The 24,452-nt window shown below is 36.9% G+C and overlaps 1 protein-coding gene across 1 annotated transcript in view; it reads right to left on the bottom strand.

Annotated features, from left to right (window-relative positions):
• The window catches only part of RANBP9 (RAN binding protein 9), a 90,912-nt gene that overhangs the window by 19,157 nt on the left and 47,303 nt on the right, over nt 1–24,452 (bottom strand). The window contains exons 3-7 of the mRNA XM_060111275.1: nt 17,486–17,538; nt 16,404–16,571; nt 12,104–12,126; nt 3,788–3,972; nt 951–1,063 (exon numbers count right to left, since the gene is read on the bottom strand). Coding sequence (XP_059967258.1) covers nt 951–1,063; nt 3,788–3,972; nt 12,104–12,126; nt 16,404–16,571; nt 17,486–17,538 — 542 coding nt within the window. The remainder of the gene's footprint in view (nt 1–950; nt 1,064–3,787; nt 3,973–12,103; nt 12,127–16,403; nt 16,572–17,485; nt 17,539–24,452) is intronic.

A 24,452-nucleotide genomic window follows, 5' to 3' on the forward strand; every position in this document is an offset into this window, starting at 1 on the left:
TGTACAGTTTTTAACATGTCAACCATACCTCAATAAAAGTGGGTTTTTTTTAAAAAAAGACAATAGGAAACATTAAAGAAATAATATTCCAAGTGTCTTATCAAATACTATAACCTTTTGAACCCAGTACTAAACAAATGCTAGCCTTTGAGTAAGACCTGAATCCAATAGCTACTCAGTGAGCAGTCCCTGTGGGTTAGATGATGGGGATGCGAAGAGTAAGCGGTCACCTCCTGCTCGCCAGAGCTTGCCACGCCGTGAGAAAGACAGGCAAGCGTACGATTAGCTACAACGCAGTGCCATCAGTGCTATCCCAGCAGTCTGACCTATAACAAATTGGTTTCCATCCATCATGATCTCACCCGTAATGTCCTGTTTTTATCCCTATACTTCCCAAGCCATGCCCTCCCTGATGGCCTAACAGCACCAATCTTAGGATGGCTACTGTGGACCAGCTGTTATGCTGACCTGCCCTGGTCAGAACAGACTCCACGGCTCTGGCCACAAGCACCAGGACCTAAGCAATAAATACTTAAGATCAATACTATCTTAAATTTAGACAGCAATTTAAATGCAAAGATACTTAAATTTATTTTACATGTTATCTCCACTAACATCTAATCATGGACTACTTTACCAATTAAAAAAAACACTGTTTAGTAAATGTTTACTTCCTGAAAGCTCAAGAAAACATATTTTATTTTAAGAAAAAATGGCAAACATTTTTACAAAAATTTCTCCAAAATTGTATCTTTCTACATCCAGAATGCTAATAAGTGAATTTTTTAATGTAATCTACAAAAATGTCAATAAAAATAAATTTCAGAGGCATAATTTCAAGTTAATATATTTGAAAAAATTTTAATTAAAAAAATAAAATTTCTAAAAATCAATGTAACCAAACCTATAATCTGAAAACAAGTGTTAGCCATGCACCACAGGGTCCTTACTTTGTCTATTCTTAATGGAAGCTAATTCTTCTAGAACGGTCTGGTCTGTAGATCTGGCAAAGGCCTCTGCTGTGGCACAGTACCCATGGTGGACTAAATAAGATGAAACCATTCTTAAAATAAAAAGAAGAAACACACATCTTTTAGTCAAGAGAATACATGCTTCATACTACAATTTATATAAACAAGGTCTACTCTGATATTATAAGACCAACCTATGCCCTTGGAATGATTAAGGCTTTAAGTACCTCAACTTTAAAATAAGTTAAAAAAAATCATTTTGTCTTATTCATGTAGTATTTCCAAAAAGATAACTGCAAATGCTGAGGTGAGACTACTCTCCCTAGAAATAAGTATTACCAGAGAATCAAGGACATTAAATGACTTTGATTCTTGGTACTCCATTATCCCCAGGTCCTTTCCTATTATTTCCCATCCTTATTCAATCGTACTAACCATAATTTCTATTTTATCTTTATCATATGACTTATCCTAGTAAAGTGTTGGCATTTTGTAAAATAAAACAATTTAAAAACAACAGATTAACTCTTTGTGTTCTGTAGTTGAACCATTTTCTTTATCCATCAGTTACATAAGATGGGATCACAAGGTGTGAACACAAAAAATACTAAGGTGAACCCAGGGAGAGAATCTTCCAGAACAAAATCTATGAGGGTGATAATATTAATCAATGAGGAGTCAGCCTTCTAATCTAAATCAGTTAGTATGGTCGTGCACAGGACATTAATTCCTCAAATATGATTTACATGTGACACTGCCAAAGAGAAAGTTTCTTTTTTAAAAAAGCTACCAAGGGCTTCCCTGGTGGCGCAGTGGTTGAGAGTCCGCCTGCCAATGCAGGGAACATGGGTTTGTGCCCCGGTCCGGGAAGATCCCACATGCCGTGGAGCAGCTGGGTCCGTGAGCCATGGCCGCTGGGCCTGCACTCCTCAAAGGGAGAGGCCACAACAGTGAGAGGCCCGCGTACCGCAAAAAAAAAAAAAAAAAAAAAAAAAAGCTACCAAGTGGTGTTGGCATTTACATCTAACCACAAAACGTTAGAAAAACTATCGTTGACTACACGATATTAAATCGAATACCCAATATCTCTCTAAACATCCAACTTTTAAACCTGTCTCCATCCAGCACAACTAAGGGGTCCACGAGAAAACGGTGCAAAGCAGTGGTTCAGGAAAAGGGGACTGAGGTGGCAGAGGGGAGGATCTCTAAGAACCAGATTTTTTTCATTTTATTTTATCTAATTATTCAAATTAATTTAAGAGGGTAGGGGAGAACCTCTTAAAATGGATTTCCCAGGAGGTCACGGTGAGTATCAATCTTGTGAAGCATGGGGTAGGGGAGGGTGCCCTCACTGAACCCTGGCTATAGGATTAAGATAAACAATGCCTCCTCTACAACTATCCTGCCATGATGCTCAGTGGTAACCATTTTCAAAGCATTAAGAGATGTGACCCCCAGAGAGCAGTCTATCCTAGCTCCAACTCTAACTCATGGCAACTATGGGATTCTGAGTCAGTTTCACTATTCTTTCAACTGTGCAAGACAAAATACTAGTGTTGAGGCTCTGATAACAGCTCTAGGGAAAAAGCTTGTTTTCAGAATCATCATCATGTCCAAAATTATCTCTTCCAAAAAACATGCATAGCTTTATTAGATTTGTAAATTTAAGACTGTTCAAAGCAATTATACAGACATTTAAGATGAACTGTGTCAAGCTGATGGTATCTTTAATGTTCTCAGGTTAGATTACAGTAGGGAGAATGACAATTTCAACTTACTGGTATTTATTTTAAAGTCTACACTATTTCAAGTTCTAAGAGCTACTATTCAGTACTACTGACATTCATGTGTCATGGCCAGCCTTTCAAGCAAAGGCATAGTCTAAAAAGTTGACTGTCACAGGAGTTACATTTTCCTGCTGACTTCCATATTGGAATTCTACCTTTTCATAAAAAGCTGCCTAAAAAAACAAGTGGAAAATTTTGGGTAAAAAATGAGCTGAGATAAGCAGCACTTTGACTGACACCCACTGTTCGCTCCGCTGCTGCCCACCCTCCGCCGTTACTACTGACTCCTAAGTACCTAACCCGCACTGAGGCATCTTAACTCCATACTCACTGTCCCTTGGTCTTTATTCCCTTTAGCTCCTCTTAAATGGCTCATTACAGAATACACAATAAGTAAATGGAGTTTTAAAAATTCCTTAAGCTGGAGGCTTTTAGTCAGAAAAAAAAAAAGGGATCCTAGTAAACAAAAATAGCTGATATCATTCTTACACAGCAACCCATTCACTGGAAAAATTTAGCCAAATCCTGAAACGTGAAATGTACACATCAAGTCTGTATTCCAGTATGTAAATTACACCATAATTTTTATGCTTATTCTTACTGAGCAATAATTTTTTCTTCATAAATATTTACATTACTGCTGAACAACATAGCCAAGTTCATGTCCAAATACCACAATGCTGAATTATACAATCTAAATTATCTTTCTGAATTTATCTTTTGCATTGGCACTATTAATAGTTGAATCATGTAACCTATGGAAACCGTTAAATCCTGTTACTAAGGATAGCAAATGAATTAACCTAAGAGATCTAGTGTCACTTTATTTCTTCCAGCAAATTAATAAATCAGACTAAAATACAATTTGGTATGTGTGTCACCAAATCAAACATTATTAATACATTAAAATCATTAGAATATATATTAAGAGATTAAAAAGCTTCAGTAAATAGTCTTTCATACCAAAAGGATGACATGTTTTATAAAAAATGTACTTTTGAATATGTCAATTCACATTTCTTCACTTACTTTTGTATCATGGTCTGCCACTCTCCTTCTCGATCTCCAACTGGAAACCGGTCTATCTGTGCCTGTATTTTGGTTCTCCACTCTCGCATGTAATCTTCTATATCAAACACGAAAGGATGTTGCCCAAAATTAGCATCGACGACTTCTCCTGGTGTCTGGAGCCCCACAGTAGGATATAAATTGGGCTGTAAGACAAACACATTTTGCTAAACATCTATCCCTTTTATGTTAAAAACATATTCATTCTTTCAAATGCTACAGAACTACAAATTTACTTCATGAATATTTTAAAATCTCAATCAAAAACTAGTAGAGGAAGACTAAAGCAAATCATCTAAAATACATTATATGCTGGATGAAAACTATCACTTCCTGTGATCTAATCATCAAAAAAATTATGCAGCAACCTAAGTTACTTATTTATTCAGAGACCATGTGGCATTATACTTCTAATAAATGAAGACACCATTCTTGCTCTTAAGAATATGTCATATAATAGTTGTAGAGATTCAAGTATAACGCAGGTTTATCCTTCTATGTATGATATAAGTGATGCATTTCTAGAAACTGCACGTGAAAGCTAGTTACTATGAACGTACATCCTAACTGGGCACGTACTATTTTATAATTTCACTTATCTGTACATCTGGGATGCCTTTATTAAGGGATCGTGATAAGAACTTAATTATAAGCAAAACAGTGTCATTAAGAATAGGGATTCTTTACATAAAAATAAAACGCGCACATTTCAAGAAAAGGAAAGGATGGATTTAAATATTCAGATTCATGAAGAAATGCATTTACTCCAAGATATACTCCAAGATTTTGAGGTAAAACAATCAAGTTTAATAGCTTCAAAAATTTTGTACAAAAAATACAGGAGTCCTTCTTTTGGCTCTATCCCTAGTTGTTACATCTAAAGGGAGAATAAGTTACTGAATGTCTACTAAACGGCCAGGTTTAATCATTATAATTATCCTGTTAAATCATTATTATTATTATTTGCATTACAAAGATACAGAAACTGAGGATTAGGGGTAAATTAACTTGCTCACAGTTGCTCTACACTATGGCAGAGGTGCGATTAGAACACAGGTTTCTTTAACACCAAATCTAAGTTCAATTTTTCTTTCTGTAACTCCAAACCCTACTTCATCGTCAGTCTCTGTATTTATGCCTTATCTCTTTGCTTTAATGGTTATCACAAGTATTTTCAGTACAAAATTAGGTAAAGATTGAGTATAATTCGTGTGTACATATAAGGTGCTTAGACAGATTTCACTGCAAAAAGCTAAGAGGGTGTTTTTAAAATCAGCTGACCAACCAAGCAACCAAAATCAGAAACAGAAGGAGTACTGTGTCAAAATATTGAGAAATATACTCACACCGGATTAGGGAAATAAATGGTAACGCAATGCACACAGAGGAACTGAACAAATGTACTGATTCTTAACAATCAACAAAACCTTCAAGTTAATAGAATTTTAAGCCGAAGACAAGTGAGATACTTATTACAACCTTCTCATTTCACCAATGAGAAAACTGAGACCTAAAGAGCTTAAGGGGTATCTCCAAAAGCACACAGCTTGTTAATGACACACATAAAGGAAAAAACTCATGGCTCTCTACTCGTAGCACAGTATTCTTTTCATGAAACCCCATTACAAAATTGTGACATACTTTGAAACAAAAATATATAAAGCCAAAGACTCTTATGTCAAGAAAACTAGACTTTATAGAAAACAATCTGCCACACATATAAGCATCAATGTTCCAAAAAATATTCTCACAATATAGGAGGACAAAGATTACTAGTTCAAAAAAATTTAATTGGCAATAGATAGGCAATTTGAAGAAATATAAGATGATAAAAATATGAAGAGACATAGTGAACTTTTTAAAATGCAAATTAAAATAAACAGGTATTTTTGCACGGCAGATTAAGATTTTAAAGACTGAGAATACCCAGTGCTGATGAACGTTGGGAAAATAAGCCCTCTCATCCACTGTACGCACCAATGTGAACCCATAGAACCTTTTAAAAAAAGAAATTCAGCAAAATCTATTAAAACTGACAAGGCAATTTCACTTGTAAGAAATTAATCCCACAGAAAAACAAACATGTGCAAAGATATATGTCCCACAGCATGATCTGTAATAGCAAATAAAAAATTAAAAAGAATGTCTAGGGCTTCCCTGGTGGCGCAGTGGTTGAGAGTCCGCCTGCCGATGCAGGGGATGTGGGTTTGTGCCCCGGTCCAGGAAGATCCCACATGCCGTGGAGCGGCTGGGCCCGTGAGCCATGGCCGCTGAGCCTGCGCGTCCGGAGCCTGTGCTCCGCAATGGGAAAAGCCACAACAGTGAGAGGCGCACATATCGCAAAAAAAAAAAAAAAAAAGAATGTCTATTCACAGGTGGTATTATATACCACAATCATTGAAGCTCAGACCCCACTAACTACAAGATTTACCATTATTTTATGTCTAAGCAAAAACACTGCCCATTAAACTGACAGGCCACGGATTCTAAGATGCACCCCATATCATAAATGTTAATATATGCAAAAATGTACATCTTCAAATTGTGGTAGTACATCATACAATAAGTTATTATAAAAACAAGCAAAAAGAAGAGTTAAAAATGTGTATACTGACACAGAAAGAGGTCCAAGATACATTACTAAATGAAGAAAGCAAGCTATAGAACAGTGCTTCAACTATGACCCCGTCTTCTTCCATCCTACATTTAATTATGGAGATACTGGCTAACGTAAGTTTAAAACAGATCTAGAAGGGTATACACTCAACACAATCATTGTATCTACAGAAGCTGGGATTATAAGGAACTTCTCTTTTATACATTCCTGTATTTATAAATATTTACCATTTGACTATTTAACACTCTATATTACCTTCTGTAATCAGAAAGTGATAAAAAACTAAAACTGACCAAGTCAGTTTAAGCTCAATGAAAAGTAACTAACTGTACCTTTTATACCACTTACTCAACCTTAAAACTTGAGGGAGAGATTAAGGACACAGCCCTTAACGGACTAAACTACAAATTTAAAAAAATATAATAGACTTTTAAATTGCTAAATTATAGATTTCTAAAAGCAGAATACAACAATGCAATGGGTCTTAGTATAGTCACAGAGTTGTGCAGCCATCACCATCTAATTTTAAAACATTTGCGTCACTCCGAAAAAACCTCCATACCTATTAGCAGTCACTCTCTGTAACCCCCCAGTTCCTAGCCGCTGACAACCACTAATCTACTTTCTGACTTCAAAGATTTGCCTATTCTGGATATTTCATATCAACATAATTATACAATAGGTGGTCTTTTCTGTCTGGCTTCTTTCACTTCGCATAATGTTTTCAAGGTGCATCCATGCTGTAGCATCTATCTAGATTATGGATATATGTAAAACAATGTTTTCAGGGAAACTGATTTTAAATTTTAAAAAAAAGCACTCCTGCCTATGTAGAATTAGAAGTGAGAATAATTTAAGTCTCTATGAAGAGAATAGAAAAATACATAGGTCTCATTTCTATTAACCCATGAGAGATGAAGACAGCTCCTAAAAATGCTATTCAAAAGCTAAGTATACACAATAAAATTATATCCTCAATATCATAGTTTTGTTCTTTCATATATAAAAGATTTTTTTCTAAAGAAAATTGAAGCATATAATGCTTTCTATAAAAGGTAGATTTCAAATCAGGCCCAGGAACTGGAAAGCAGCATCATTTTAAACGTGAATAGCTTCTATAACAAAAGAATTTATCTAATCCCAACTGAATTAGTCAGCTTATACGTGGACATTTCTCAAACTGGTGAGGTGGGCTGGGGAAGAAAGATCATTTTGAAAAACATCTAAGGTTTTCCGAGATGTAAAGCACCCTATGTTCCATAATAGGTACACTTTTTTTCTGTGAACATACTCTCTATTGGGATTGAATGCTACAACTGGCTAGAAAAGGATCACGGGTACACAACATAGAAACACTTGTTTGGTGGTGCCTTTAAGAGAAAGACTAACTTCTTTCCTTTTTAAGTAGAAGAATGATATGTTACATGTGGAAGTCCCAGATCTCACAGTCATAAAAAAAAAAAAAAAAAAAAGAGCTCTCAGAGCCACTGTATGTTAAAAGAAAACTTACAACTACCACCATAACCACCACTTTACCCACTGCTACAGAGCTGAGTATCACCCTTGGTTAATCACAGACGAGGCAAAAAATAGAACTGGTGATTCTAAAGCAGGACAAAAAATAATCAGAAGGCAACACAAAAACAGTCAACATGTCGGGCTTCCCTGGTGGCGCAGTGGTTGAGAGTCCGCCTGCCGATGCAGGGGACACGGGTTCGTGCCCCGGTCCGGGAAGATCCCACATGCCGCGGAGCGGCTGGGCCCGTGAGCCGTGGCCGCTGAGCCTGTGCTTCCGGAGCCTGTGCTCCGCAACGGGAGAGGCCACAACAGTGAGAGGCCCGTGTACCACACACACACACACAAAATAGTCAACATGTCTACAACTAGCTAAGCCTTTTTCAAATGATCCCCACTAGCTATCAGTGAGGAACAAAATCTGCTGACAAGTTGGTTTTACTTGCTCAGTGCCACAAGAAGAGGGGGAAGAAAGGAAAAGCAAACCAGCTACGTAGGCCCTTTAAGGCAGCAGTCCCCAACCTTTCTGGCACCAGGGACTGGTTTTGTGGAAGACAATTTTTTCACAGACTGAGTTGGGGGGAATCAGGTGGTAATGCAAGCTGATGGGGAGAGGTGGGGAGCGACATGTGGAAGTCCCAGATCTCACAATCTTTTTTAAAAAAGGGAAGTGACAGGGAGTGGTGGGGAGTGACGGCGAGTGACAGGGAGCGGTGGGGAGCGACAGGGAGTGAGGGGGAGAGGTGGGGAGTGGTGGGGAGAGATGGGGAGCAACGGGGAGCGATGGGGAGCAGTGGGGAGATGGGGAGCAACCGGGAGCGGTGGGGAGTGAGGGGGAGCGGTGGGGAGAGATGGGGAGCAACGGGGAGCAGTGGGGAGAGATGCGGAGCGACCGGGAGGGGTGCGGAGTGAGGGGGAGCGGTGGGGAGCGATGGGGAGCAGCAGATGAAGCTTCACCGATCGCCTGCCACTCACCTCCTGCTGTGCGGCCCGGTTCCCAACAGGCCATGGCCCGCCACCAGTCCGCAGCCCAGGGTTTGGGGACCCCTGCTTTAACCAACTCCAACCGAAACGGAGCCTTAGCAAAACCCCTGCAACAATACTGAGCCACGTGAACCTGCCTACCTGCGCCCGCACCTACACCCCGCCCCCCACACCCCAGCCGCTCTTCTCTAAAGCCTCCCCTTTCCACTGAACACACTGGATCACTTCCCTCGACACCCAGTCGAGGGTATGATCATTGCTACTTTTCCTCTCTGTATACAACATCAACTGTGTTTCTTGCTACTGAATCGTTTTCATCAGCAAACACCCTGCTGAATCTAACAAAAAACCTCCTACTGTTCCCCATTCTACCACCAGCTACCACATCCCACTTCTTTACTCCTCACTGTGGTCAAAATCCTCCAAAGCTGTCCATACTCTATAATAGCTTCTCTCTTCCGATTCTCTCTTAAACCCGTCCCAGTCAGGATTTCTCCGTCACTCTGCTGAAACTCTCTCGACAAGGTCACCAGTGACCTCCACTCTGCTAAACCCACTGATCGACAGCCATGTCTTATGTGGTATGTTGCAGTGGCATGTGGCACAGTTAATTTCCCCTTCCTTCTGGATATATTTTCTTCAGTCGGCTGTGAGGACACCCAGCTCTTAGTCTTCCTCCTACCTCTCTGATCGCTGCTCCTCACTTTCCTGTTGCGGGTTCCTTCTCTTCTCCCCAGTACGGCACGCCCCAGAACTCAGCCCTTGCTCCATTGCTCTGCCTGCACATACTCCCTTGTTGACTTCCAACAGTCTCATGACTTGAAATTTAAACAGTGAAATGCCAGTGACTCCCAAATTTTCATCTCCAGCCCAGATCACTCTCTTGAATTCCAGGCTTGTACAGCCAACTGCATGCTTGACCAGTCCACTTAACTTATCCAAAATGAACTCCAGATTCCCCTCCCCAAAAAAGTGCTCCACCTAAAATACAGCCTTCTCCATATCAGTAAGTGGCATCTCCGTTATTTCAATTCTTCAGGCCAAAAATCTTGAAGTCAAATCCTCTTTCTTACATTTTCACATCCAATCCATCAGAAAATTCTCTTGGCTCTCAGATTTCTAAAAAATCTTATTTATCAATCATTTAACTCTTTAATCCATTTGGAACCTACTGTAGTATACAGACAAAATCCTAACACTATATATTTTTTCAAAAAGATAAACACTTCTTCCATTACTGCTTATCAAATAACACCTCTTGATGAGCAATTCTGATCTGTAAGACTCCAAATTTTCCCTGGCTTGTTTTCTATTAGAACTTGGATTTCTTCTGGTTTTTCTAGGATTTTTCTTCAGAAAGATTAATAACCTATAGATAGGGTGTCTATTCTCTGCCTTTGAGTCTCCTGTCATCTCTCTCAAAACATTTCTAGAGCTGGAGTGTATCTTATAATCACGGGCACCTTACGTCTGTTCGGGCAGCTGTCATGAGGCAGACTGGTCACCACCTGCACAGGTGTGAATTTGCTGAAGGATGAGCTCACCAAAAACTCTCGAGTCTTGATTGTTTTTCCTGGTCAAACAGCTGGATAAATGCAATTCCTAAGACATTTTAGTCAACAAGCCACTATGGGCCAACTGAGAAAGGAATGTCAGAGTCCTTGTTGTGTCAGAAAACCTTTAGTTAATACCTTCTGGTCATATGAAGAAAGTGAGCATATGAAACCCTGCACAATGCAGTCAGGAGCTTGGAAGAAAGTGCCAGAGACATGATGGAGGACTCTTAAGAAATGTTCTTAATGGCAGAGAAGACAATATCACGTAGAAAAGCACAGACATTAGCTCTGAACAAGTGTTTTAAAAGGTTGGACTCTGAACATGAAGAAGTTTGGGGAAAACCTTAATCAATTTATATTGTTTACTGTAACATTTTTAGGTGTGTAATGTGATACTGATTAAAAATTTAAATACCTGAAGAGATCATTCAGTGAATATAAAATATAAATTCTAAATGATAAGAAAGCACTTCATCGTAGTTTATTAGTTTGTTCGTTTCCACCCCACCCCTGCCCTTAGGGCTACATATGATGCATATTACAATTGATAGAGCCTTAGATTTGGGGAATAAGGTATGTAGAATCAAACTACTTCTTATATCTCTAGTGATGCTGAGTCACCATCATCTCCTGCCTGAACTTCTGCAATAGCCCTTCACATGTCGGCTTGCTTCTACCCTTACTCCCCCTGCAGTCTATTTTTCATCCCAGTACATCATAATAACTAACACTCTGCAGTGTCTTTGTATTTCATTCAGAGTAAATGCCCAAGTCCTTACAATGTCCCTCAAGGTCTAGATGATCTCCTCATCCTCCCTGTCATCATATCTGACTCACCTCCTACTGCTTTCATGTCTCTCTACCTCCCTTCATGCTATTCTTCAAACACGCCAGATATGCTACTGCCTTAGTACCATTCCCCTAACTATTCCCTGTTCCTGGAACATTCTTGTTCTCTGTATCCATTTAGTTAACTCCCTCACTTCCTCAAAAGTCTCTGCTCAAGAATTACCTTGAGCAAAGGTGAGCAAATTATATCATGTGTGTTCTGTCTTTGGTACTCCCAAGCTCTACTGTTTCTCTTTCTTTAAAAAGTATTTAAATCCTTTAAAAATATTTTTAACGCATTATTTATTCTCTAAGTTCCTCAGCTTGAATACTCCAAAAGGACAGAGCCCTTTATCTGTTTTGTTGAATAATGTATCCCAGGCACAGAACCTGCAGCACGGTGGCACTCAATATACACTGAATTAGTAAATGACTAGAATTGTTGTACAGCCACTTACCACAAAGTCCAACAATACCAAAGAGACATATTTTGAATGAATCCACAGTGATACTAAAAAGTGTATTTTAAATAATCATTTCCCATTTTGTTTTTAGCTACAGCTAAGTTCCCTTGGGCAATGGTGTCCAGTGCAATTTGGAGGTTAATTTCTGATGGTCCAGACCAATGGTAGCTTGAGAAAGGAGCTCTAGCCTATGCATGACATGGCATATAAACTTAATTACCAATAAGACTGCATTTTAAACATGATTAGTACTAGTCCTTATATACTTTTAATTAAAAATACAAAACTACTTTTACAAGAAATTATGTCTTACCGGTAAGTCAGTGAAAGCAATACCTAAAAAGGAAAAAAAAAGTGGCATTAGAAGCTGTTTTTCAAAGGCAGAGTATGGTGACAAGCTGAATTTCTAACTAAAAAGCAGGGAAAAAATAGCAAAGGAAGAAAAAAATTAAAAAGCTAAATATAAAATAATAAGACTAATTTTTTTCTCACTAACACCTAAGCTGCTTTATCCAACCTTACTATTTAATCTTCCTTACCTATATTTATCTTTTAAATAACGTTGAGGGGAAAGGAAAGATTTTCTGTTAAAAATGGGGGGTTGGTGAATAGAAAATATAGTACTTTTGTTTCCTTTTAAAAAAATCTTATAAAAGTACATTCTCAGAGCTTTGACTACTCTGGACAGAAAATTTTAATTCCCCCTTCAAAGGACAAAGATTTATACAGTTGAGAATTTCTCTTAAATGTCCGCTGACAGTAATTTCAACAGTCATGTACCAAATACACTTGAACAATGGCAATATCACTGGAATACATCTACTGACATCCCAAAGTGGTGGTGTAACCTCCCTCCAAATATTCAAATATATTACTTAGCTGAAAATAAGGTAATAAGCAAACCAAATATTTCTGTAGGACCTCATTCATACGTTTACAAAGACTGAGCTCTAGAAGAACGGGAGGGGCGGTGTTGGTGAGCCAGTTAAGCAAAGCTCTTCCAGTGTAAACACACACTGACACAAAATACAGCCATGCCAGCACCACTGCCGCTGCGGTGCCGATCGCCTTCTAAAAAAGGAGGGCCCTCCTGTTATATTATCTTTAAGGTCTCTCTCTTCCCACTTGAGAGTCTATGGCTCTATAATTGTGCTGTATCACCAGAAAACACAACTATCTGACTCTATTTATTAAAGTAATAAAGTTAAAAGGCAAAGTGACTATAAATCTCTATTGTACATGTTTTTAAATAAATGGTAAAAACAGTGCTTTGTAATTAAAGTACTGTTTTTATGACTTTTAAAAACCAGTGAACTCATGCTAGCTTGTCAAAAGGAAAAGTGAAGCTGGAGATCCCCCCACCCTCTGTAAAACATTCGGATTACCTTCAGCTTCATTAATAAATAGAAAGCAAACTGACTGTGGGCCAAACAAATATGAGAATTTATTCTAAAAATTTCAGAAAACTAAAAAGAACACGGAAAGCAGCAAGAATAAATATGACCATACATATTTCTACCATTTTTCATAAAATAGCAGTCTAATCAATTATCTTCCTCAAAAATGTCTATTGATAAAGACTGTCTAAATTCATATTGTTTTAGCAAAAATTCCCTTCTGTCAGTAATTACTGAAATCCTTACTTTACCAACACCTCTAATGAAAAACCCAACTTAATTCTATAGATTAATACTTTTGAACATTGCCAAATACAGCATCCACAACCTACACATATTCAGACCACAAAGATGGCACTTTAACAAGCTGTGTAATTATTTAAATTTTACACAGAAAATAATTTTTCCCCTATTTCCTAATCTGATTATCAAGAGGCTTTTTGAAGTTATCTTCAGTTGATGAATGATAATCAATAAAACAAAATTTTTAAATTTCAAATAAATTAACTTGCATACCGAAATGTTTCTCCTTTAATTATTTTCTCAAAAACCTTTCCATTTCTATTTATATGGTAAGTAAATATATATTTTGAAAACCTTCATGAGACAGAAACTAAAGATGTATCAGCCTTGGGGCAGAAATTATCCACTTTGGGAAATACAAGGGAAGCGTAACTGAATAATTTCTTATCTTCTAGATGCTAGAATCTGGACCAGAGATAAGCACACTACTCTATAAAGGGTCAGCAAGTAAATATTTTCTGCTCTCTAGGCCATGTGGTCTCTGTTTCAACTACTCAATTCTGCTACAGTAGCAGGAAAGCAGCCATATACAGTACATAAGTGAATGGGTGTAGCTGTGTTCCAATGAAACTTTACTTAGGAAACAGACAGGAGACCGATTTGGCCCATGGGCCACCACAGCTTGCTGGCCTCTGTTCCAGTGGAACACTTTCTGCTCACCAATGTTTTACCACTGCACCCCCAGCACCTGGCCAACAATAAATAACCTTTAGTGAATACTCACTATGTGTCAGACAATCACTTGAGAACTTCACATGCATCACTTTGGTTTGCTCTAATAATAAGGTAGGTAGTGATCTGATAGTGATCTGATTTTATGATCTGAGGCACAGAAATGTTAAGTAACTTGCATAAGGTCACACAGCCAAGCCAGGAGATAAACCCAGGCAACTAAAGAACCCATATTGACCACTGCTATACTGCCTCTGTATGTGCTTAATAAATATTTACTAAATTTATGAATGAATAATGCCAAATGTTTCAAAGTGACTTAATTCTAGAATGTGATCCTATCATTAGGTACCCTTTTCTTAAACAGCATCTCACATTTTAAAAACAGCTTCCTTACTCAGAAGAAAATTTCAGTGTAAATACTTGTGAAAATCTAATAGGAAAAAAATAATATCACATCACCTATGGTCTTCTCATCTCCTAAAATAAAATTTCTTCTCTGGAATAAAGTTTGAAAACTGTAAAAAGATTAATTTTGGTTTTAAAAATGTCGTCTTGGGCTTCCCTGGTGCCGCAGTGGTTGAGAGTCCGCCTGCTGATGCAGGGGATGCCGGTTCGTGCCCCGGTCCAGGAAGATCCCACATGCTGCGGAGTGGCTGGGCCCGTGAGCCATGGCCGATGGGCCTGCGCGTCCGGAGCCTGTGCTCCGCAACGGGAGAGGCCACAACAGTGAGAGGCCCACGTACCACAAAAAATAAAAAAATAAATAAAAATGTCGTCTTTTGCATTTTTGAACCAAAGGTCATACCTAAAAGCAGATTTCTCCTGGTTTACTTTAAGATCGCAAATATCTTAAGCAGCCAAGCCAACGAAGACTGTGCCAGTGAACTGCTTTGGTAAGTCAGAGCTGAGCACTAACAACAAATACACTAAAATGCCTGTATCCTGCTGGAAACCAGTTTGCCACAGCAATCAAATCACAAATACATATAATCTGTATGGCGACCTTTATCAACATTCTTGTACCAAAAAGAATGTAAGAATCTTTGTGGACTTGTGACAGCCTTTAAGTTAAGACAGCACAGGACTTCAGAATCAATATTAATAATCAGAAGGAAAAGTTTTAAGCCGAATGTAAATATGAAGAATGTCTTCTTCATAACTTTATATAAGGAGTATGCTGAGACACTAAAAAAAAAAAAGACTATTACCAATGTAGCCCCAAATTTAGAATTTTCTACTATGAAATTACAGAATAGTTTTTGTATTATATTAAAGAACATTTACTATATGTCTAAGCATACCATCTGCAGCTTAATTTTTAAATACTATTAATAAGCAAACGGAATTTTCTGACTTCTGGAGTTACTTAGTTTTTGCCTTTTTTCACTTTACCTCATCAGAAATAATTTGCCATGAATCAAGGATGTTTCAAACAGTAAAATAATGTGAAACTTTTTTACTTTTAAAGCATCAGCTTTGCTATCCTTTATACTTTCTTTAATACAAAACAAAAACAAACAACTTGTAAGAAAAGGGAGCGTAACAATTATACACCATTTAAAATCTGAAGTGTTATGCATATTCAACTAAAACCCCTGATTTCCTATTAGTCTTACAATGGATAGATTTCCTCATGTTTTCATTAATCTATTTATTTGCCACCTGTCTTTTAATAGTTTTGCTGTTATTTGCTCACTTTAATTCTGCTCCCTTTTGCAGAACTAACTTGTAGTCACCATCCTTTATCAACCTTTGTTAGCAGGCCTGATTTTTCAGTATGTCAACGCCCTTCATTTGGTTGGGGGCCTCAAGCTTTTTCTCGCTTTGTCATTACCCCCATACTATACTAAAAACTGACAGCTCTTTTTTCTAAGCACCTGTTACCTAGAGAACTGGATCATACTGTGACAGGCCTTATTCAAAGCAAAGCAGAAAACACTTAGCATTTCTACTACTAGAATAAATATCTGAGTACGAGGTTATTTCTAGTTAGTCCTATATATGTGATACAATGTGGCCTTCACTGTAAAAAATTAGGGGTTTTAGTTGAATATGTGTCCATTATACTTCAGATTTAAATTGTCACCATTTCCTCAGCTTCCACCTAGAAGGAACAAAGAAATAATTTCCAGAGGCATCTACTCATAAAGGAGAATTACACAAAAATATTACTACCATGATGTAAGTACAATAATCATAACATCTGGTTATTTAACATGCAATTCATTATCTTAGTACCTAAACTATGTCCATTCTTGGTGTAGAAGCAGGTATTGTTGATAAGGTTAACACAACAGCCAATGACATCACCAGTCGTAAAAGTTGGTCCATAAGGTTGTCCCGTTCCAGAAGAACAAAATGAATGTCCATCATCACCATGATAACCATATGAATGTTTATCCCAGCCTAAAGAGAAAGTTCCAGTATATTTACAGTGAAAAGTAAGGTTCCTCTATACTAGAGCTATTCACTAAGATTATAACAAGCTAAGCAAGAATAGTACAACAGATAGTACAAAGTACATTTAAATTCTCAACAATTACAGTACATAATTTCTATATAAAACACTGCTTACCACATTAAGGAAAATAAATCCACCACACAGAATGCTAAAATATATCTTAAACAGAGAGGACTCCTACCAGAAAATGCAAACAAACATACCAAGACACATTTTCCATGCATATTTCCTTTGCTAATAGACCAAAGGAATTTTGCTTTGATTTGGTTTAAGCACACACACACAGATACACAGACACACAGACACACACACACACACTTTAATATAACAAAAGACGTTTCTTTCAATTTTCAAAAAATTTCCTCCAAGGTTAATTTTTAACATTAGTAAATAGAATACCAGAAAATATAATTGAAGAATCACTTCCATATGATTAATGGTTTTAGGAAACAGTTCTCCTATCTCAATTCACACCTTTTTTAGTTTACTTTTACTATCAGCCTACATTCCCAGAATATTAAAACAACTAAAAATGGTTTAAAAGCTAGGAATGTGTTGGGTAGGAAACAGAACCAACCACATTAAAACATTTAAAGTAGTTGATATGACTACGTACTGGAAGTTAAAAATATCAACAAACAAAACAAAAACAAGCAAAACAAAACAAAACAATGCATGGTATACTTGTTATGTTTTGCTAAATAGCATAAAATTTACTAAAACCATTCAGCTCGACTTTGAACTCATAAGTGATTAAAAATATAGAAGATTAATGTACTTAACTATCTCCAAATTATTACTTGACATTTTTAGCCAGAGTTAGCCATAAGACTGTACTGTAATTCAATTACAAGTGTACCTGGTAGTCTATTCATGTTCACACCTTGAGCAGAAAGACCAATTCCCATGTAACTGTTTAAAAAAAAAAAAAAGGAAGGAAGAAAAGCTGGTTATTATAGTCATATATGTATAAATTACCAAACACTCTCAAACATTATCGAACCAAGCCCAAGATGAAACTCACAGGGTAGCTACAAAAAAGTTACTAGAATTCATGAAATAGCAAAAAGGGCAATATTAAGCAACAACAAAACCCAGATTCACAGTAAATTCCTATAGAAATCATTCATAAATGTACCCAAAGTATTATTAATGCTTAAATACTCTAAAAACTATAAAAATCCTTCCAACGTATCTACACAAATATTTAGAATTAAGACTTCTAACAAAAAGTATAGAGGGACTTGTGGAAGAAAAATGAAATACTAAATAAGAAACAAATGTGTTTTCAAAAGGATACAGTAAAAATCTAGTTCCACACACATACACACACAAAGACATGGAGACATATTGAAAAAATATCCAATTCATATAAAAACATCTGAAATACTTAACAGAATTATACTAAAAAGTATGTGCTATGGGATATCTATATATTCGTTTCCAAAAGTGTTTTGGCAAACTGACAATACAGACTTAAATATGAGACTCAATTATTAATTTATGAAACACCAGAACAAAATTATCTCCACAAAAGAAATACAAGAGGAAAAGGTAATTATTAAGGTATGCAATTTGTTTTAAAAGCTTATAAGATATTAATAAAAACTGACAAAGACAGTTCAAAGGGGGGAAAGCATAAAGAAATATATTTATAAGTATCAATGCAAAAAAAGAAAAACTAAATAAAAAAGCAAACTGAATCCGATTTGTTAAAAGGCTAATTGTCGGTGATTGTATCATGATTTAAAATGGTATTTGACAAATTTCAGCTACCACTCCTAATAAAATCTCAAATAAAAATAAAAGGAAACTACCTAAATATGACACACTTTTTTCCAAATCTAATACAGCAAGCAAGGCATTCAACAGTGAAACACTGAAGTCATTACCATTAAAATCAGGAACACAGAGATGCCTACAACTGTTAAACATTGTTTTGAAGGTTTTAGTTTAATAAAATAAGAAAATAGGAAGCTTAATAAGAGAACTAGATAACCAGTATAAATATTACAAGACATAAAATTATCTTAATTGTAGTTGCTCTGATTATATACATAGGAAACTATGGAACATACTAAAAGCTTTTAGAATTAACTAGTTATTTTGGAAAAAATGGCTGAATTTAAGAAAAACATTTTAACTTCTTTTCTAGTAATAACCACCTAGAGAAAGGAAGTGGAATATATAGACATATCAGTCATAATAACTACAGAAATTATAAAACAAGAGTAAAGAGCTCAAGTAAAGCTCCAGAATGATATCTTAAAAGTGGTAAATAAATGAGTATTTTAGGTATCTGGATAACTTGACAGCATAAAAATAGCAATCTTTCTAAAATTAATATATACATGTAATGAGGTTCACAATATACTCCAAATGAATATTTAAAACTAGAAAAAGTGATTTTAAAGTTCATATGTAAAAACAGAATTTTGATCAAGACAAAATTTTAAAAAAATAACTCAGTGTTTGTCCTACTAGATATTAAAACTCAGACAATGGAATTCACAAGTGCAATATTACTAATAAGAGTAAGAGTCAAGTGACACAAGAATAACAAAACATTAAGAAACAGCATTTTGGATGTCTAGTCAAGACTCATGTAAGTTGGTATTCTGACTCAGCCCCTTTGTTCCAAATACAGTATACAATGTAATTACTTATTTTTTTAAAAAGTAGTAAGTCACAAGATAATCTTTGAGAAGAGACACAAAACTGAGCAGGGGTACAGCTCTGGCCCTGCAAAGCTCTGGGTCCTTGAGCACCCATTAATGGGTCCGAGTTTCTCCTGAGGAAACAAAGACTAAAAAGGCTCCACAAGGGGATCATTAGCTATGCTCACTGCTTAAAGCCAACAACTGGAATGGGCTTCCCCTTCTGAAGGGGAAGAAAACACTGATACCACCTGCGGCCTTGGCTAAAATTCATTTGCCATTGTTGCCTAGTTGAAGGGAAGGGGGAAGGAATAGCCTCTTAACTAAGATCTGAACAAAGTTACTGAATGGATTTGTTATTGAATCTGCAATACTCCCAATACCACTTTGAACAAAGAACCTGGAAACTCTAATGTAGACCTGGTTTTAGATTGGGGACCCAGGAGTTAGAAAGCAACTATAAAGTATAATAAAGGGAAAATAAGTATAGAACTAGATAGATAAACAAAATGGAGAAAAATGTTAAACTTTCTAATTAAAATGAGGCCACAAAAACAAAATTCTAAAATATACCAAATATATATATAAGACCAACGAAATACACAACTGGAACATGAATTCATTCTAGATGACATCAATCAATGGAGAGTATGACAAAAAAAATTTTTTTAATACATTTAGGATTATGTGAAAGAAAAAAAGGAGTCACCATCACTAAACAATACAGTAGAGCACCAATATTTACTCCGATAATTTAGCCAGTGATTTTGCACAACTCAACTGAAAAATACGTTGGTAAGCTGAAAGTGCACACCACAAACAGAGGAAGATAAAAACACATCCCAGACTATCAATGCAAACAAAATCCTAAAAGCTTCCAAAAAGAAAGGCAGATTACCTCAGAAGGTATGACGATTAAAATGACAGCTGACTTCTCCCCAGCAACAGGTGATGACTGTAAACAATGGCACGAAGTATTGAAAGTAAAGAACTATCAACCTAGAACTTAATTCCCAGGTAAACCATCATCCAAGAATGAGGGCAAAATAAGATATTTTATGGCATAATAAAGCTAACGCTTTACTATCCACAAGTGTTCACAAAAGAACTATTTGAGAATAGACTTTAGGAGGAAGACAAGTGAAAACAGAAGGAATGCATGGGACAAAGAAATAACAACTAGAAAAGAAAATGATGAAATGTAATTAAAATTAATTACTGAAAAAATGCTATTAAAGAATTTTAAAAATCTATAATCCAGTTATAATGTGCTAGAATACAATTCAAAATTACTTGACATATAAAGACATAGTAAAACATGACCCATATTCAAGAGAAAAGACAAACAAGAGAATGACCCGGAGAGCCTCAAGTCATTGGAATTAAAGCTAAAGTATTCAAGGCAGCTGCTGTTACTATGCTCAAGGATGTAAAGGGAAATATGCTTGTAATGAATGAAATAGGAAATTTTAACAAAGAAAAAGAAGCAATAAAAAAATGAAATTCTGGGGCCTCCCTGGTGGCGCAGTGGTTGGGAGTCCGCCTGACGATGCAGGGGACACAGGTTCGTGCCCCGGTCTGGGAAGATCCCACATGCCGCAGAGCAGGTGGGCCCATGAGCCATGGGCGCTGAGCCTGCGCATCTGGAGCCTGTGCTCTGCAACGGAAGAGGCCACAACAGTGAGAGGCCCGTGTATCACAAAAAAAAAAAGAAATTCTGGAGCTGAAATATATTTGAAATAAATATTTACTAATGTACCTAATGGCACACTGAAAATGGCAAAATGAGTAAGTAAACATTGACAGAACTGATACGAAGAACAGAGAAAAAATACTGATGGAATAAAAAGAGAGTCCCTTGGGCAGTAGCAAAAGGTCTAACATAAATGTAACCAAAGTCCCACAAGGAGAAAGAGAATGGAACAAAAAAATTGAGAAAAATTCCCCAAATTGGGTAAAAGAAAAAAATTTACACATTTAAAAAGCATAGAAACCTCAGCAGGTTAAGTACAAAGAAAAGCACATATAGGCACAAATCACAGTCAAACAGCTAAAAACTAAGAATGAAGAGAAAATACTGAAAGCAGCCAGAAAAAAATGATGTATTACTTTCAACAGGAACACTAAGCTGAATATCTACTGACTTCTTAGAAGAAAATATGAAGGCCAAAAGATGGCTGAACAAAATATTTACAAGAGCAGAAAAGGGGAAGGGGAACCCATGCCAACACAGGGTGTTATATTAAGGAAATATCCTTCAAGAATGAAAGCGAAATAAAAATATTTCTCAGATAAGAGAAAAAGAATGTGTTGCCAGCAGACCTGCACTAAGAAAAATAATAAAGAAAATCTGCCAAACTGAAAGGAATCAGATAGATATATCATATGTGCGTGTGTGTGTATATATATATATATATATATAAAGGTATACCAGATATAACATATACAGGTACATCAGATAGATACCTGGATTTTCAGGAAGGAAAGAAGAGCATTGCAAATGGCACACACATGGGTACATAATAAAAGACTGTTTTCACTCTTAATTTCCTTAAAAACATGTATGACTCCTTAAAGCAAAAATAACATGTATTGCCCAGTTCATAAGATAAGTAGGTGTAATACATATGGGTAACTACAGCAAAAAGTACAGGAAGAGGCAGTAAATGGACCTATATGGTTGCAAGTTTCTGTATTTTATGTGAAATAGTTAAACATTAATTCTTAGTAAGTTATGAAAATAGGGATATATACTAAAATCTTTAGAGTAGCCACTAAAAAACTACAGAGATATTAGTTAAAAAGCCAACAGGTAGGGCCTCCCTGGTGGCGCAAGTGGTTGAGAGTCCGCCTGCCGATGCAGGGGATACGGGTTCGTGCCCCGGTCTGGGAGGATCCCATATGCCGCGGAGCGGCTGGGCCCGTGAGCCATGGCCGCTGAGCCTGCGCGTCCGGAGCCTGCGCGTCCGGAGCATGTGCTCCGCAACGGGGGAGGCCACAACAGTGAGAGGCCCGCATACCGGAAAAAATAAAATAAAATAAAATAAAAAAAAAAAAGCCAACAGGTAGGGCTTCCCTGGTGGCGCAGTGTTTAAGAGTCCGCCTGCCAATGCAGAGGACGCGGGTTCGTGCCCCGGTCCGGGAAGATCCCACATGCCATGGAGCGGCTGGGCCCGTGAGCCATGGCCGCTGAGCCTGCGCATCCGGAGCCTGTGCTCCGCAATGGGAGAGGCCACAACCATGAGAGGCCCGCGTACCGCAAAAAAAAAAAAAAAAAAGAAAAGCCAACAGGTAAATTAAGACAGAATTCTAGCAATATATCAAAATGATAATATATCAAGACCAGGTGATGTTAATACAGGAACACAACACTGGTTTAACATTCAAAACACCAATCAATATATTTTATCAGATTAGGAGAAAATCTTATGATCATTTAAATAGTTGTAGAAAAACATTTGACAAAATTCAACACCTATTCACAATAAAAACTCTCAGCAAACCAGAAATACGAGGGAACTTCACCAACCTACATTTACAAAAAACCTACAGCTAGCATTCGTAATAGTGAAATATTGAAAGCTATTCCCGTGAGATCAAGAACAAGCTAAGAATGCCAGCTCTCACCATTTCTATTCAACACTGTACTGAAAACCCTAAGCATTTCAATAAGGCAATAAAGAGAAATAAAAGGCATAAATAAAAAAGGAAGAAATAACTTGCCCAATGTCACACAGCTAATAAGTGGCAGAACGTACTGGGCAAGTTACTCATCTGAACAATGTGCTGATAACAACGAAAACTACCTCACTGGTTTGTTGTGCGGGCTAAGTATATTTGCAAATGCAAGGAACTCAGAGGTGTGCCAAATTTATAACAAGAACTGTGTTACTGTGACTGTTAGCATTTTATTCTCTGTACCCAGAGGAGGCCTGGCACATAGAAGATGCTCAATGCACAGTTTTGAAGGAATGAATAAATGAATGAATGATTAGTTTGATTTAAAAAAAATCTCATAAAGTAATGGTATGACATATTTTTAGAGTTTAACATAGCTTGCTTATTTATTTATTTATTGGGCTGCATTGGGTCTTCGTTGCTGCGCGCGGGCTTTCTCTAACCACGGCTACTCTTCCTTGCGGTGCGCGGGCTTCTCATTGCGGTGGCTTCTCTTATTGCGTAGCACGGGCCCTAGAGCACGTGGGTGTCAGTAGTTGCAGTGTGCGGGCTCAGTAGTTGTGGCTCACAAGCTCTAGAGCACAGGCTCAGTTGTTGTGGCGCACGGGCTTAGTTGCTCCAAGGCACGTGGGATCTTCCTGGGCCAGGGATCAAACCCGTGTCCCCTGAATTGGCAGACGGATTCTCAACCACCACGCCACCAGAAAGTCCCAACATAGCTTATTGTTAAAATTGAATACAGACATATAAATATATTCATCTAATAAAAACATCCTATTTGGGGAAAAAAAAAGGAAGAAATCAATCTGACTTTACTTGTAGATAACCTAATTTAACAAGAGATAATCTTAAAAAAAACATAAAATAATCAGAATAAGTGAATTTAACATGGCTGCAGGATACAAAGTTATTGTATAAAAAAATCTATTGTATTTGTATATACTGGCGGTAAACACTAAGAAGATAAAATTTAAAAAACAATTACGTCTACAATAGCACTAGAAAGCATAAAACATTTAAGAACTGAACAAAAGGCGTGTAGAATTTCTCTGCTGAAAATTACCAAACACTGACGGGGGGAATTAAAGAAGATGTAAATAAATGGAGAGATTTATCACATTTATGGACTAGAAGACTCAATACTATTATTAAGGCTGCAATTCTCTCCAAATTGATCTCTAGAGTCAATGCAATCCATATTATACTCACGCTAGGAGGTTTTTATAAAAACTGACAGGCTGATTCTAACGTTTATACAGAAATAAACAGTCTAAAATATCCAAAGAAAGTTTGAAAAAGAATACAGATGTAGGACTTACACCATCTGACCTCAAGATTTACCATAAACCTGATTAAGCAAGACAGTATGGTACCAGAATTAAGGATCAACAAATAAATCAATGGAATGGATTCAGAAAGAGCTCAGAAAGAGATCCACACTTATACAATCCTTTAATATTTTACAAGGGTGCCAAAACAATCCAAAAGAGT

The sequence above is a fragment of the Mesoplodon densirostris genome, chromosome 10, assembly GCF_025265405.1.
Source record: "Mesoplodon densirostris isolate mMesDen1 chromosome 10, mMesDen1 primary haplotype, whole genome shotgun sequence".
NCBI classification, from domain to species: Eukaryota; Metazoa; Chordata; class Mammalia; order Artiodactyla; family Ziphiidae; genus Mesoplodon; species Mesoplodon densirostris.